General features: G+C 41.4%; 1 protein-coding gene across 1 annotated transcript in view; it reads right to left on the bottom strand.

Moving 5' to 3' along the window:
- Positions 1 to 16,801, bottom strand: part of Abca13 (ATP binding cassette subfamily A member 13) — a 484,842-nt gene that overhangs the window by 222,491 nt on the left and 245,550 nt on the right. The window contains exons 39-41 of the mRNA XM_087584614.1: positions 14,539 to 14,735; positions 8,227 to 8,384; positions 6,743 to 6,973 (exon numbers count right to left, since the gene is read on the bottom strand). Of these exons, the coding sequence (XP_087440740.1) occupies positions 6,743 to 6,973; positions 8,227 to 8,384; positions 14,539 to 14,735 (586 nt within the window). The remainder of the gene's footprint in view (positions 1 to 6,742; positions 6,974 to 8,226; positions 8,385 to 14,538; positions 14,736 to 16,801) is intronic.

Raw genomic sequence — 16,801 nt, 5'->3', positions numbered from 1 at the left:
AAGCAAGCACTCGCAACACAGCAGTCTTCATGCTGCTAGTTAGGAAGGGGACAGGGAAGCATAGTGCTCCCAGGACTCCGTCTCCTCGGGCAATCACAGAGGAAGCACAGAATTTATCGGGACAAGTGTGGAGAAAAGACAGTGGGCAGCAAGGGGACAAGGGGAAAGCACTGATTTGATGGTGGAGAGTTGGATTTTCATACTTTATTTCTAGGCTGAACTCATATAAAGGCTTCTGGAACAAAAGCAGAAAACAGGAACCTGACATAGGGTCATGGTTACAGCAATCATCAACTCCAGAAAGTAGCTCATAGACACCATGTGCATATATTTGGCTGTTTTATAGTTTCATCCTTCTGGACATTCTTCTTACTTTATCAAAAAGGACAGGGTAGAGTCAATGAGAACTGGTATACCCTTGCCCTATTAGTCAATACAATAGAGGGCATTGCCAAGACCATGCCTTTTCAACACATGCAATTCATTCCCAGAAAGCATCAGTCTACATGCAGATCCATCATTTATGCCCTGCATGACTTGGGGTAAAGAAAGTAGCCAATCAAGGTTCACATTTCTCACTTAGAAATAAGAATGATGGGGTTGGGGATTTAGTTCATTGGTAGACTGCTTGCCTGGCAAGCACAAGGCCCTGGGTTCAGTCCCCAGCTCCGAAAAAAAGAAAAGAAATAAGAACGACAATACCATCTATAAAGAGTTATTGGTGTTCTAAATAGAAAAGTAGGTGCATTGCAAGACTATCACTCTTCTTGTTTTATACTCATCTATGAATATTGATGTCAGACAAGTTGTATTATGGTCACTATCAGTTAGGGACTTTAGTGGTCCTTCCTTGCCCAGGGAGCATGCATTCCATAACCAATACTGTAATTCTACATCATGACTGAGTTCCACAGACAAACAGTTCGAAGAGTTGGCACCAAGTATTCATGGAGAGTGAGTATACAGAGTAAAATTCAGAGTTGTCTGAGCCTTTTATTTCTATAAAATCGTATAGTGTTTATTTGACCTACTGACAATTCTACAATATGTAATAACTTATCTCTTGACTACATATCATGCATGATATAAGGCAGCTATTATAGATAAACAATTGTGATATTAATCTCCAGAGGAGAGATGACAATAAAATGTCTGCATATGTTCAATAAAGGCACAGTGCTATTTCTGCATAACTGCAACCTGTAATTACTTAAACCCATAGTTACAGAAACTGCAATTGTACTTTTGTTCCCTGATGCACGCCTAAGGTAAAGTCTGGCTTATAATGTAGGCACAATTAGAGATTAACAGCAACAACCAATAATAAAAGCAAAGTAGAATAATAATAACTATCCACTTTCATAAAAATCACATAGGTATGATTTCTGCCTCCTGACCCCCCCTACTCTCCTCCCTTCCTCACTTCCAACAACTGTGTATTTGCTGAACTATGTTTACTGGACAGAGTTAACTATGGGTTCCTGAACTGAGAGTAACATTAACACTGCTAAGGTAGGGAAACAGGCATTCACTGAATGATTTCTCAAGGGACTGCCTTTCCTTTGGGACCACAAACCCCTAACTCAATTCTAATGTTTACTCTGTCTTACAAAACTGCTTATTTTAAATTCTCACAGTTATCCAAAGTTTCTGTATGTGGCTCAGATTCATAAAGTCTACTGAGAACCACCAAAAAGAAAGAAAGGAAGGCTCGCTTCTTTGCCTGCCTGTGTGATGGGACTGAGCCACTGCTAGACTTCCTTTGACTTCCACTCACAGCTGCTGCTGGCCATTGATGGGGAGTTGGACTACAGACTAGAATCCATCCAGTTTCCTTCTGTGCCCAGAGCTCACCCTGTGCCACATCTCTCTGTACTCAAAAGCCTTAGGGAGAGAGCTGCTCTCCCGGGAGTGCTGACCCATCTGAGAACACAGGTACGACCACCACTTCTGCTCTAAGGGACCCACCTAGAGCCCTCAGGGCACAAGAACCAAGGAACAGTCTGGGAAAGGATCCTGCTGGTTTTCATCTGCATCCTTATGAATATCAATGAAAAAATACTCAATAAAATTCTCACAAACCAAATCCAAGAACACATCAAAACACTCATTCATCATCCCAGAGACCAGGGAGGGTTCAATGTACATAAATCCTTCAATGTAATCCACTATATAAACAAACTTAAAGAAAAAAGCCACATTACATTTCAGCTGAAAAAGCATCTGACAAAATTCAACATCCTCTCGTGATAAAAGTCTTGCAAAGATAAGGAATTCAAGGCCTATACCTGATCTTAAAAGCAATATACAGCAAATCAGTAGCCAACATCAAACTAAATGGAGGGAAATTTAAAGCAATCCCACTAAAAGCAGGGACTAGACAAGGCTGCCCCCTCTCTCCCTACTTATTCAATATAGTACTCCAAGTCCTACCCCGAGCAATTAGACAGCAAAAGGAGGTCAAAGGCATATAAATTGGAAATGGAGAAATCAAAATATCACTATTTGCAGATGATATGATAATATATTTAAGTGTCCCAAAATTTCTACCAGAGAACTTCTAAACCTGATAAACAACTTCAACAAAGTGGCTGGATATAAAATTAATTCAAATACATCAATAGCCTTCATCTACTCAAAGGATAATCAGGCTGAGAAAGAAACTAGGAAAATGACACCATTCACAATAGTCACAAATAATATATAATACATTGGGGTGACTCTACTTAAGCAATTGAAATATCTGTATGACAAGAACTTCAAGTCTCTGAAGAAAGAAACTGAAGATGATCTCAGAAAGATCTCCCATGCTCATGGATTGGCAGGATTAATATAATAAAAATGGCCATTTTGCTAAAAGCAATCTACAGATTCAATGCAATCCCCATCAAAATTCCAACTCAATTCTTCATCAAGTTAGAAAGAGCAATTTGCAAATTCATTTGGAATAACACAAAACCCAGGATAGCAGAAACTATCCTCAACAATAAGAGAGCTTCTGGGGGAATCACCATCCGTAACCTCCAGCTGTATTACAGAGCAATAGTGATTTTAAAAAAAACTATATGGTAAAGTTTAGAGACAGGCAAGTAGAACAATAGAATAAACTTGAAGACCCAGAAATGAACCCACATACCTATGGTCACTTGATCTTTGACAAAGGAATTAAAACCATCCAGTGGAAAAAAGATAGCATTTTCAACAAATGGTGCTGGTTCAACTGGCTGTCAGCATGTTGAAGAATGCAAATCAATCTATTCTTATCGCCTTGTCCAAATCTCAAGTCCAAGTTGATCAAGGACCTCCACATACAATCAGATACACTGAAACTAATGTAAGAGAAAGTGGGTAAGAGCCTTGAACACATAGGCACAGGGGATAATTTCCTGAACCAAACTCCAATGAGATAAAAAATTGACAAATGGGCCCTCACAAAACTGCAAAGCTTCTGCAAGGCAAAGGACACTGTCATTAGGACAAAATGGCAACCAATAGATTGGGGAAAGAGCTTTATCAATCCTAAATCCAATAGAGGGCTTATACAATATATACAAAGAACTCAAGAAGTTAGACTCCAGAGAACCAAACAATCATATTAAAAAATTGGGTACAGAGCTAAACAAAGAATTCTCAACTGAGAAATACCAAATGGCTGAGAAGCACCTAAAGAAATGTACAACAGCCTTTGTCAAAGGAAAATGCAAATCAAAACAACCCTCACGAGATCAGGCGTGTTCAGGGTGGTATGGCCTTAGGTTAGGGGAATGTTGGCCCGGAAACCGGGAAAGGGAATAATAATCGAAATGTAAATAAGAAATACTCAAGTTAATAAAGATAAAAAATAAATAAATAAATAAATAACCAACCCTGAGATTTCACCTCACATCAGTCAGAAAGGCTAAGATCAAAAACTCAGGTGACAACAGATGCTGGCAAGGATGTGGCAAGCTGGTACAACCACTCTGGAAATCAGTCTGGTGGTTTCTCACAAAATTGGACATAGTACTACCTGAGAACCCATCTATATCACTCCTGGGCATATACCAAAAAGATGCTCCAACATATAACAAGGATACATGCTCCACTATGTTCATAGCAGCCTTATTTATAACAGCCAGAAGCTGGAAAGAACCCAGATGTCCTTCAACAGAGGAATGGATACAGAAAATGTGGTACATCTACACAATAGAGTACTACTCAGCTATTAAAAATGATAACTTCATGAAATTCTTAAGCAAATGTATGGAACTAGAAAATATCATCCTGAGTGAGGCAATCCAATCAAAAAATAACACATGTGGTATACACTCACTGATAAGTGGATATTAGCCTAAAAGCTCAGAATACCCAAGAATTGGTTCACAGACCACATGAAGCTCAAGAAGGACAACCAAATTGTGGAAGCTTCAGTTCTTCTTAGAAGAGGAAACAAAAATACTCACAGGAGGGAATATGGAGACAAAGTGTGGAACCGAGACTGAAGGAAAGGTTACCCAGAAACTGCCCCACCTAGAGAATCCATCCCATATACAGTCATCAAACCCAGACAATATTACAGATGCCAAGAAGTGCATGCTAACAGAAGCCTGACATAGCTATCTCCTGAGAGGCTCTGCCATAGCCTGACAAATATGAAGGCAGATGCTTGCAGCCAACCATTGAACTGGGAACGGGGTTGTCAATGGAGGAGCTAGAGAAAGGACTGAAGGAGCTGAAGGGGTTTGCAAGGCCATAAGAACAACAGTATTAACCAACCAGAAACCCTAGGACTCCCTGGGGCTAAACCACCATTCCAAGAGTACACAGGCATGGACCTATGACTCCAGCCACATATGTCGCAGAGGATGTCCTTGTCAGGCATCAATGGGAGAAGAGGTCTTTGGTCCTGTCAAAGCTTTATGCCAGTGTACAGGAATGTCAGGGCAGGGAAGTGGGAGGGAGTTGGGGGGGGAGCACCATCATAGAAGCAGGGGGAGATAAGGGGAGATAGTGAAAACCAGGAAAGGGGATAAGATTTGAAATGTAAATTAAAAGGTATCCAATAAAAGAAAAATGTGTAAAAAAAAAAAAAAGACAGCATTTCAACAAATGGTGCTGGTTCAACTGTCTGTCAGCATTTAGAAGAATGCAAATCAATTCATTCTTATGTTCTTGTACAAAGCTCAAGTCCAAGTGGATCAAAGACCTCCACATAAAGGCAGATACACTAGTACAAGAGAAACTAGTACAAGAGAAAGTGGGGAAGAGCCCTGAACACATGGGCACAGGGGAAAATTTCCTGAACAGAACACCAATGGCTTATGCTCTAAGATCAAGAATCAACAAATGGGACTTCATAAAATTGCCAAGCTTCTATACGTCAAAGGATAATGTCAATAGGGCAAAATGGCAACCAACCAATTGCAAAAAGTTCTTTACCAATCCTACATCTGACAGAGATCTAATATACCCCAGTGTAGAATTCAATGCCCCAGTGTAGGAAAATGCTAGGGTGTTGAGGTGTGAGTGTGTGCGTGGGTGTGGGAGCATCTTCATAGAAGCAAGTGGAGTGAGGAGGGGGCCTGGGAGAGGGGGAAAGGGTCTAGCATTTGAAATGTAAATACACAAAATATCCAATTAAAAATTTTTTAAATTAAATAAATAAAATAAAAGCCAAAAAGGAAAGAAAGGAAGGAAGAAATGAGAGAGGAGAGAGGAGAGAGAGAGAGAGAGAGAGAGAGAGGAGGAGGAGGAAGGGAAGGGAAGGGAAGGGAAGGGAAGGGAAGGGAAGGGAAGGGAAGGGAAGGGAAGGGAAGGGAAGGGAAGGGAAGGGAAGGGAAGGGAAGGGAAGGGAAGGGAAGGGAAATGATTGTGCATTAGTATTATACCTGAAACAAGTAACTTAGAGAAGCTAGCACAGTGCTTTCTTGTCTATCTCAACTTTAATTTTCTGTTCTTGTGTTAGTTTTTAATCTCCAGCACTTTCCATAGCTAATAGCAAAGTAAAATTAAGTTTACATGTAGCTCACACATAGAGGTAATATTACAGACCCATACAAGGATTGCCTTCTATTAGGTTTAATAGCCCAGCATTTTCCTTCAAAAGAAATACAAGCAAATCCTTGGCTGGCCTCTCTGATGGGACAGCACTGAGTAGTGAGTGCTCTCAGCTCAAGCCCAGGAACTGACAAAATCAGGTATCAGAGCGAAGAAGGAGTTTATGAGAGGGACCAAGCAGGCCAGCATTCAATACCATTTGAGTGGTAGAGCATCTGACATTTGTTTACCCCGTGTGTGATCATAGCGCCAATATTGAAGTCCATGGGAAGGATCCAGGCACCTTGACTATTGAATACTGGCTGGTCATCTACTGATTCCAAATCAAACACCTTGGGTCCCAAATACAAGAATGCTATTTGCTCAAAACGTAGTCACCCGTGGAGTATGTGGCTCTGCCAGAGCCTGACAAATACCGAGGCAGAGGCTCACAGCCAACCATTGAACTGAGAACAGGGTCCACAATGGATGAGTTAGAGAAAAGACTGAAGGAGCTGAAGGGGTTTGCAACCCCATAAGAAGAACAACAATATCAACCAACCAAGAAAGGTAATTGGCATATTCTCTTAATCAGGGCTTGAAAAGAAATAATAAATTAATACGATGGCTTCTATCTCTTCTCCATTCAGCCACATCTCACCAAATATGAAACTGGTGATGGAAACATAAACCATGAATGTATATTTATGGAATTGTGAGCCTGTACCTCTTCCAAGGTGGTGTCTGAGATCCCATATCCCGTCAGGTGCAGGTGCTGTAAGTTCTGATCCAGAGCCTGGCAGAGCCCCTTGAAGCAGGTCTTGTCTGCATCCTTGGGGATGGTATAGGTCAGCTCACCTCCATTACTATCTTTGAGGAATGCTTGTGGAATGTAGACCTGTATCAGGGATGTAACACGAGCCACATCCTTGGGCTCCTGGCTCTCTAAAACAGAGGGCTACCAGAAAGAGAAATAGGTTAGAAAGTTAGAAAGGTCACTCCAAACATTGAGTTCTTGAATAATATACTCAATAAATGTATTATTTCACAATTCTGTTTCAAAATAATAGACTGCTACATTCAAGCAGGATAGGACATTTTCAACCAAGTATTACATATTTTCTTTTTTAATATATGTGTCTGTGACATAGGTATATGTGCACCACTATGGAAGCCTGAGGACAACTTCAAGAGTCGATCTCAGGGAAACTGTCTGTCTCCTTCAAAACCCACTGAACCTGGAACTTGTTAGTCAGGCTAGACTGGCTGGCCAGTAAGCAACAGGAATTCTGTTTTGGCAGTTGGCAGGTGTATGTCATAAAACCAGGCATGTGAGTGTAAGTTCTGGTGATCTCACTCAATGCCTCATGATCGCATTCTCCAATTCCTTTTTCTTCTATTTTATAAATCATAAATCTACAGTGATAAGCCTGGTGAGCCTACATTTGACCCCTGTGCCCATACTGGTTCCAAATGCTCTTCAACCAGCTTCCAGAGCTCCAAATTGGAGAGATGCTCTCCCTCCTAGAGCAATCATCATGGAGACTCAAATCCGACCAATTTTATTGCAGAGAATACGTTTGAGTGTTCCAAAAGTAAGATCTAGGAATCCTGGCCAAAGAGAAAGGGAGGCCCTTTCTGGATAGCAATATAATCACCTCAACTAGATAAAAGGTAAAGAGTCATGGACAGCAATTTTTTGAGGGTCACTACGAATACAACAGTCATGAAAACCTGGGTAGTGATGTTCTGGATTCTAAGCCCAGGGTCTCTGCTTTTTGTTCTGGCTGACTATAGACAATAACTGCAGATGTGGTTTAGGTTTGACCTCTCAGGGCTTGACCCTGATTGTTCCATCTCCCTACTGTCCTGCCTGTCCACCAGGCAAGGTTCTAGTCTCCGTAAGAGAGCATCACTGTCTCAATTATTTCAGATCACCTCAATAATCATGCTTCCTCACAGATGTTCTTTGTACTTAGGACACTCTGACCCAGCCTTCCTTTTTTTTTTAATAGAAGACCAAAGGTACCCTGGCATTCACAAAGGACGGGCCTCAATGCTCAGGCCTGTAATGAGTTTTTAAGACATCTGGGATATCGTGCACAAAAGGCCTACAGTTGGGCGTTACTATTGTACAAGTGCCATGCTTTGCTTTGGGTGACATGTTCGGACATGGCTTCCTCAGAGAAATAAAGCAGCTGCACTGCTTACTTGTTTGCTGAGTGTCAAGGTGAGTCCTTGGCCATAGGTCTCCTTGAGGCCTGCAGGGGGAGCATAGCATCTGAGCCTCCCCTGCTGGAGAACAGCCACATGGTCACTGAGCACCTCAGCTTCATCCAGGTGGTGGGTTGTGAAGATAATTGTGCGCCCTGTGGCCAAGCATATAATACGTCAGAACCAGTGTTACAGAGACCCTTTCCTAGGCCAGGATTGAAAGAGAGTCCTCAGTGTTTTAAATTGGGCAGACTGGAGTGGTGCTGTGTAGAAACCTAGCCAAGTCTACTTTGAGAATTAGAGATCCTAAAAAGTGTCCTTCATAGTATCCCGAAAGGTCACGACAACTCTGTTCACTGTTGCTGTTCTCACAGGATATGAAATAAAGACTCTGAGTCTAGCAGTTCCATTTTCTAGGACTTAGATGTAATCGCATCAAAACATACGCTCCATCCTAGAAATCACTCAGAAACCCTGATCCAAATGAATGTGGGAGACACGTGGGAGCTGGGGGTGGAAGCTTAAGTCACTAGCCTTTCTGTGGAGAAAGATGGCTGAGTCCAGCACTGTGCCTTCTCTAGGCAGAAACACATGTTAAGTTCCCAAGTGTTGACAATGACTTTGAGAATTCATTACCTTTCCTTCTGGAGAAGAAAAGATTCTGCTTTACCTTAGGAGAACAGAAGCCAGAGAAATTAAAGGTGTCTGAGGAAAGTTACCTCAGCTAAGTAAATACATGATGCTCTTGCTCTTAGCTACTTTCACCATTGGGTCAAAATGAGCCTTATTTAGCTAGCCTATCAAATAGAATTAGCATATTCATTCATTTTGGTTTCAAGAATGAATTTTTGAAAAGAGAATGATAAATTTGATTCTAATTCTACTTAACCTCATGTTTTCAGTATGAAAATATGAAATATGAAAAGTTATTTAAAAGTCAAAAGTCTTATTCTTTTGTTCTTTCCTTGGGTTTGTTTTTATTATTGCTCAAGTTTACTTTATTTTACTTTTGAGTTGTATCTCAATTGGTAGCCAAAGTTGGTCTAGAGATCACTACGTAGCCCAGGCTAACTACAAGATGACAGCAATATTTCCATTTCAGCCCTCGGATTGCTGGGAGGCAAGTCACGGTAGCTGGCTTTCAATTAATTTTTAGAGTCCATCTAGAAAGAAACAATGGGATGTAGTGCAAAGGACAATAGGGAGTGGAGTGCCCAGTGCCAGTTCTTGCTATAGATGTATTATAATGACCATGGACAATATCTTTGTCTTCTAGTCCCCGGATGTATGAAAATATACTCCCTGACTGACCGAGGGTCATCAGAGGCAGATGAGTCACGCTGATTAGAGCTGCCATGCAGCTCAGTTACATGTCACCATACAATCCAATAGTCTAAAAACAGACGTCTACTCAGCCCACATTCTCAATGGAAATTAAGAACAAAAGGGTACCACTGTAAGGGGCTGAGAGAACAGAAAGAGGAACAGAGAGACACTGGCTAAAGTACACACGTGTTAGTGATTTTCAGACAACACAGCAGCTATATGTATTCACTGTGCATGTAAAAAATACTGAGAGATTAGTCCTCCCTCAATACTACACACACACACACACACACACATACACACACACACACACGCATGCACACACTCACAAATCCATGTATATTTGTAAGGCGATGAGCATGTTAACTAGCTCTGTTTAGTCTTTTCTCTGTGCATATAAATATGAAACATCATGCCATATGTACAATTTTTATTTGTCAATTTTTTTTTACTAAAGCTGTAAAAGATAAGTAAGTAACTAATTCCTAAAGAATTTAGATCACATCATGGATATTTGATCCATGATGACTCCTGGTTGGTGTTACAGGAACCTGAGATACTGCTCTACTCTCCAATGATATTCTCCTAAGCCATTACCTTATTGCACTAATTCTGGTGACATAGCCTATCCTATCGAGAAGTTCTTCTCCAAACATGCATTTCTAGAAATCACCTCTTAGGTAATTTTGAAATAATAGTACCCTCTCATGTACGGAGAGTCAACACACCAGATACTGAGGCATGTGGCTTGTCGACTTCCTGGAGAAAGCCTTTCTTCTGCAGTAGTATTGATCAGTGCAGTCTCACAGCTGAGAATGACATAGACAGCTTTTGTGACAACCTCCCCCTCACCCTTCCCCCCCCTCAAAAAAAAAAGAACAGGTTGCCATTGAAGAGACTTCTTAAAAATAGGGGTACTGAAGCATATATAGTTCTTCATAATCGACGGCTTCTAGTGGGATGGGGTGGGGTGGGGAAAAACTAGGCTTGGGGTTCTTTCTGTTGTTTGATTTTTTCATTTTCTACTTCTTTTTTCTTGGGGGGGGGGTCACAAGAGTAGACCTGGGAGAACTGGAAAATGAATGTGATCAGGTACATTATATGAAACTGCCAAACAATAGAAATTGTAGTATGTTAAAAATACATTTTAACATCTCTTGTTTCAGAGAGATAGAGGGAGAGGAGAGAGTGAGAGAGAGAGAGAGAGAGAGAGAGAGAGAGAGACAGAGACAGAGACAGAGACAGAGACAGAGACAGAGAGACAGAGAGACAGAGAGACAGAGCGCGCAAGAGACAGAGAGACAGCAAGAGACAGAGAGACAGAGAGACAGATTCCCATGAGTTGGTAAAACAGTCTCCTTTTGTAACAGGGAAAACAGAAGCCTAGAAGAACACGGCCATCTCTCCAACCTCACAAAGGAAGTGTACAGCCAGTCTGAAACCTGGTCTAGGCATGTGGTTGCAATATGCCAGTTGGGTCTCGTGTCTCTGCCTCATTATCGATCTTCCTATGGGCCACACTGAAGTGCTGGCACCAGGGCGAATCAAAGGGTCACACTACCCACCAAAAAGCAAGAAACACACAAGAGATTCCCAATAGATTGAGCATCCTGCACACAGTGTTCTGATGGAAAGTCTCTTTTCTACTCGGCAGCTAGCATTTGTTTTCACACTGTCTTAAATCTTTCTCACAAAGCTCTGCCAGTTGCCAGAAGCTTTGAGGCTGTTTACAGGAACAGCTATACATTTTCATTTTCGAAGACAGGTTTTCCTCTTACTACTGTCTAGCTAATCTTCTTACAGACTGTTAATTTTGCACTTCAATCAGTACAACACCAGCTCCAAAAGAGTCTTCCAAAGACGAAAATAATCACTGTTAAGCAACAAAGGGTGTAACGGCAGAGCTTAATGAAGACAATCTTGTTCTCAGACTTGCACGGCATCTGTCTATTCTGATTATTTAAACTTTAAACCTTCCACCAGCTAAACGCTCAAGAAAGGAAGAGCTGGAGGCTGGAGAAGAAAGCGGTGAATTGGCATCCTTTGGACATTGCGTGGCTGTTACACATATGAACACACAGCAGTATGCAGGCATACAGGTCAAGCCAGTTGATGAGAGAGGGAAAATAATTCTTTCTTGAGGAGATGAGCACTGCTAGGTCGTATATGCTCTGGTGGATGGCTCCAGTCCCATGTACTTCTGGGCAGTTCTAACTGGACTTAATGGATTATAAAGCAAACAAGAACAACAAAAAGACAAGAAATTGGAAGGGGAAAGGTTGGGGAGTACACAGAAGAAGTTGGAGGCAAAAGGGAGAAGTACATATACTATTTCACTATATACATGTATGGAACTCTCAAAAAATAAAACAAATTCCAGAATAGAGAGAGAAGAGGGTTCTCAAATAATTACTTGCAGTCACTGGGTGAAGTATAGTCATTTTTTCTTTAGGGAATAACTAATAAAATGTTGTTTATGTTGTGGTAGATGGCACCACACTCCTACATATGTGTATAGCATTAGATGGACTCAGTGAGCTTTTATTTTAAGACATAAAGTTGGAAATGTAATGCATTAGTGAGATAGCGAGAACTGGAGGGAGGCGGTGAGGGATGTCTTTTTTTCAACTAAAAATTTTAAATGAAAAATTATGAATCATTAAAATACAGTTAATATGTATATTAACAATGATTCTATCTCTGGTTTTTAAGTCAAACAATAGTAATGGGATTACCGTGTTTAGCTTGTCCAATCCACAAGAGCAAGGTCATTACAATCCATTTATTAACCCTCATCCATCTTCTTTATCAGCCCACATTCAAAGTGACAGGAAAGTCAGGAATCCAATCTCAAATTTTAATCAGTGCCCATAAGCTGCGGCCCATGGTTTTCATCAAAGCTTCACCTTTTCTTATTTTTGGTCCTTCTCCCCAAAGGGCATACAGTTAAATGAAGCAAAGAGGCTGAAGGAACCGTTAAGGTTCGAGGTGAAGAGGATCTCATCTCTTTAGGTCTGTGTTTGATGACTAAGACCAGTAGGTACTGTCCTCTTACTCCCAGCATTTATAGCTTGGGCAGGGACTCCCTAGAGGAGTCAGACTAGAATACTTCTTATGCCATGCCTCCAGCTTATCTGAGGGATTCTGGCTGCAGACTCTGAAATCTGCCGTGGCCTCCAATAAGACAGTTCAACACTGCCATCTCTCCTCACAAGCTCTGGCTTCCTCTCTGTGCTATAGCAGAGGGTCTGGGAAGGCTACATACTAGACCTGATGCTTCCCTGGGGCCAAGTTCTACTCAGCATCCTCACCTCTGAGCCAACGACTGGACCTAAATTCTTCCCATGTAGCCACCCAAGCTAAACCAAGAACACTCGGGGTAAGACGGTTGAATCTGTACCTCTACTTCCCAGCTGCTCACTTCGTTTTCCTCCTGTTGTTCCTCAGAATTGTGGAATAAAAGGAATAAAATTGCTGCCTATGTGCTAAAGAAAAGGACAGGTTCTAGATTGTTCTTCTATTTCAGTTTTCTTCTAAGGCAAATCTTGATCGACCCCTAAGGAAGTTGGAGTTTTAAATCAAGCTAGAGTAGTTATATGCTTGGAAAGACAAAAGGGAGGAAAAGAAGGATTTTATAACATTCTGTTTAATCTTGCCTCACAAGTTTTGATAGTCCTTCATCAGCACTGAGATGTGCTTCCCTGTTTCCTATGTTCTGTTCAAAGGAGGTTTCTGTGTGAAATGTCTATTGTAGTACTTCCTTCCTACCTAGAGTATAGAAACAGATGATGCAAAGTAGCAGTTGTCTCTCCAATGCCTATAATGGTAACCAAGCTATAGCAAAAGACATAAGAACCTTCTAAGCCAAAGACCCATTTCCCCTTAGTTTTCTCTAGAGATGTGAGACTATGACATGTCCATGTCACCATGCCTCAGCTTCCTCATATAATACAAGGATCTAAGTTAGATCAAAAACCTACCAACGATCTACATAGTAAGGGCCTATTTGCTAGCCTGACTTGCTAATGAGAAATGGTGGGACCTTAAGAAATGGGACTTGATAGAAGGAAGTTAGGCCCTCAGACCAAGTCTTTTCTGGGTCCCTCTTTGCTTCTGTGCCATCACAAGATGATCATCTTACCCCATCTACTATAATATACTATACCACCATGGGTCCAAAGTGAAAGACTGCTAACTTGAATAGCCTTGAGTCTTTTGAGAAGAGAAACCTCAATTCAGGATCACCTACATCAGCCTGGGCTATGGGCACGGTTGGGAGGAATTGTTTGGATTGATGATTGATGTGTGAGGGTTCAGCCCACTGTGGGCTCCTGAAACATCCCTAGACAAGTGGTCCTGAGCTGAATGGGAGAGAAAGATAGGAAGTTATCCAGAGAATGAGTCGGGAAACCATGTTTGTACATGGTTCCTGCCTCCAGCTTACTGTCTTGAGTTCCTGTTCTGGCTTTCTTCAATGATAGACCAGAAAAAATTATGCTAAAAATTAAAATAAATCTTTTTGCTCAGGTTGCCTTTGGCCCAGTAACAGGAAAGCAAACTAAAATGAAGACTAACCACTCGTTTACTGGAAACCATGAGCCCAAACAGGCTTTTTCAAAGTTAAGTCTGCCACATTAGTGGAAAGTTGACTAACTCAGGAAGGTTTGTCCCTGATGACCTCTGATTGAATCCTCTCATTCTTCATGCTTCTAAAATGGAACATAATTTGGGCAAAATCAATTTCAAATGACATCTGTAATTCATTGATAGTATCATTGCTAATACTGAGTTAAGAGATCAAACACAAAGTAGGTTTCTAAATATATTAATGAACAAACATACAATAAAACATTAGAATATTTTGCTTGTTCTGAAACATTATCATACATCCTCAATTGTAATATGACTTGCTTTATACATATAATAGTCAACCTTTCCCCAAGCATAGCATTGTGGAGAAAGTGAATGAGTCTTATAACCTACCTTTTCGGTACTTGAGTAGAATGTTCCAGAGGCTACGACGGGAACAAGGGTCCACCCCACTGCTTGGCTCATCCAGAACCACTGTCTTTGACATGCCCATGAAAGCAATGCCAATGGAGAGTTTCCTCTTCATGCCTCCAGAGAGAACTCGAGCTGGCTTGTGCTGATGCTGAGTTAGCTCTACTTCTTCAAGAGTTCTGGAACAACAAGGATGTCCTCATTCTTCTCCCTGAACACCAGAAAGCCTTCTTCTGGGTTTCATGTCATGTACAATGGCTTACAGTGCCTTGGGGCTTTATAAACCAAATAGGAGTCTTATGTCAAGAGTTAGGGGTGCTAGAGTAAATATTAGGCATAGTAGCATTGCCCTTCCAGATGGACAGATGACACCATGTCATTGGACCAAGCATGATATTAGTCATGGTATCTGACTAAGTACTATGAGTGGAAAGTACTTTGGCCAACTCTCTAGAGAGGCATCTCTTTTCACTCAGGTCTCCTGCAAAGAAGCAGCTGCATTCTTCTAGTACAATAGAGAGAACAGTCCATTAGGAGAGCAAAGACCCAGGGTTTGCCAGAGACCTTGAACTCTCTGGCCCACTCTTCATGAAATTTTTATGGCCCTGTCTAACTGACTAATAATCATGAATTTGTAATGATGCCCTGTGCCAAGTAGAAATTATCAATCAACGTTAAAACAAATCTCCAATTGTCTTTCAGTCTTGAGGGTTCTGGATTTCAGAAAAGTGACAAGAAGACTTTTTTGTATTGTTTTCCTTAAATATTTTTCCACATATTTTGATCGTATTCCTTCTCCCCCAAGTCCTTCCAGATCCTTCCCAAGTTCCTATCCACACAACTCCTTAATTTTCTCCCTTTCTGAAAAAGGATAATCAGATAAGCAACACAAAAGCAAAACAAACAAACAAAAGAACACACAAAATCATGAATCGTTTGTGCTGGACAGTGGGCAGAGTAAGAGACTTTGTAAAACTCAGGCTAAAATGGGATATCGAACCCCTTTCCTCAAAGCTCAGGGATCTTTTTGAAAGAGGGAATAACACGATTTTAGAGCCATAGGTAACTGATGCCTCCAAGAAAACAATGCCTTCCAGACACAACAGAACAGGTGCACACACGAACTCACAGAGATCATGTCAGCATACACAAGACCTGCACAAGTTCAACCCAAACAAAATCTCAGCATAGAGAGGGAAAAGCAGATCCAAAGTCCTACCCCTAACCATGAAGTCATTTGCAATTGGAAGCTGCTAAGGCAGGGAAAGTCTGTGTTCTCCAAATGAAACAACACTGAGTACACATCAGCTACCACCACAGCAGGCCCCATGCTCAGGAGTGGTTGACCAGCAGAAAGACTTTTAATGAGGCAGGGCCTACTCTTATCTCTTTTCTCGCACAGTTCCAACACCACTATGCTTTAAAGGCCACACAATGGCTGTGTACTCTCATTATTTATTTTAGGTCTTTCCATTTAAACCTTTCCTAACCAGCAAGAGTGGAGTCCCTCCCTATGAGTGACAGGCCTGCTCAGCACTACCTGACAGTCAACCATGTAAGGGTCACTCTGCAGCGAGGGAGGAGAAGGCTGCTAGACAGGTGCAGAATACAGGAGAATCACAAGGACTCCATACAGCTGAGCTTCGAGGACACTTGGCTCCTGGAATGCTTCCAGGTTCCTAGAAAAGCAGCAAGTGAATGACAAGGACTTCCTTGCCTGATGAATAAGGAAAATTTTCTTGTCAGTTTCATTCTCTCTTGTCTTTTCTTCCTGACACACAGAGAGTGCTCGAATCAGCGTCTTACTGTCTAGTTTTCAGCAGAGAGCTAAGGCAGTTTGTGTTTAATCCAAGACTCGGAGAACACTTCCTGTGTGCTAAATCTCTACCAAATCTCAGGCAAGACTAAAATGCTCTTCTCTAGGTGTCACTATGGTTTAGAGGACCCTAACAGGAAGGAGGAGAAAAGATAGTTCAGTTCAGCAAGTCCCTGAACTCTGTATTCTACCAACAACTTTCCACATGGACTGTTTTAACACTGAGAAGGACAGGATCCCATTAACTCCATTTGAGTGTGTATTAATGACAAATGAGGTGGCAAACAAGATGAACAAGAAAATAAGTTTTAAAAAAAATATCTCAGTGCTTTCAAACTTGCATGTGCTCATAGCAAAGTGCTTCCTGTTTGTCTCTTCTATGGACAGTGCTCAAGGCCTGTATCATGTATCTGCATTCCCAGCATCCCA

The sequence above is a fragment of the Rattus norvegicus genome, chromosome 14 (genome assembly GCF_021556685.1).
Source record: "Rattus norvegicus strain SHRSP/BbbUtx chromosome 14, alternate assembly SHRSP_T2T, whole genome shotgun sequence".
NCBI classification, from domain to species: domain Eukaryota; kingdom Metazoa; phylum Chordata; class Mammalia; order Rodentia; family Muridae; genus Rattus; species Rattus norvegicus.
Note: the sequence above shows the minus strand (reverse complement) of the source record. Positions and strands in the feature narration are given on the sequence as shown.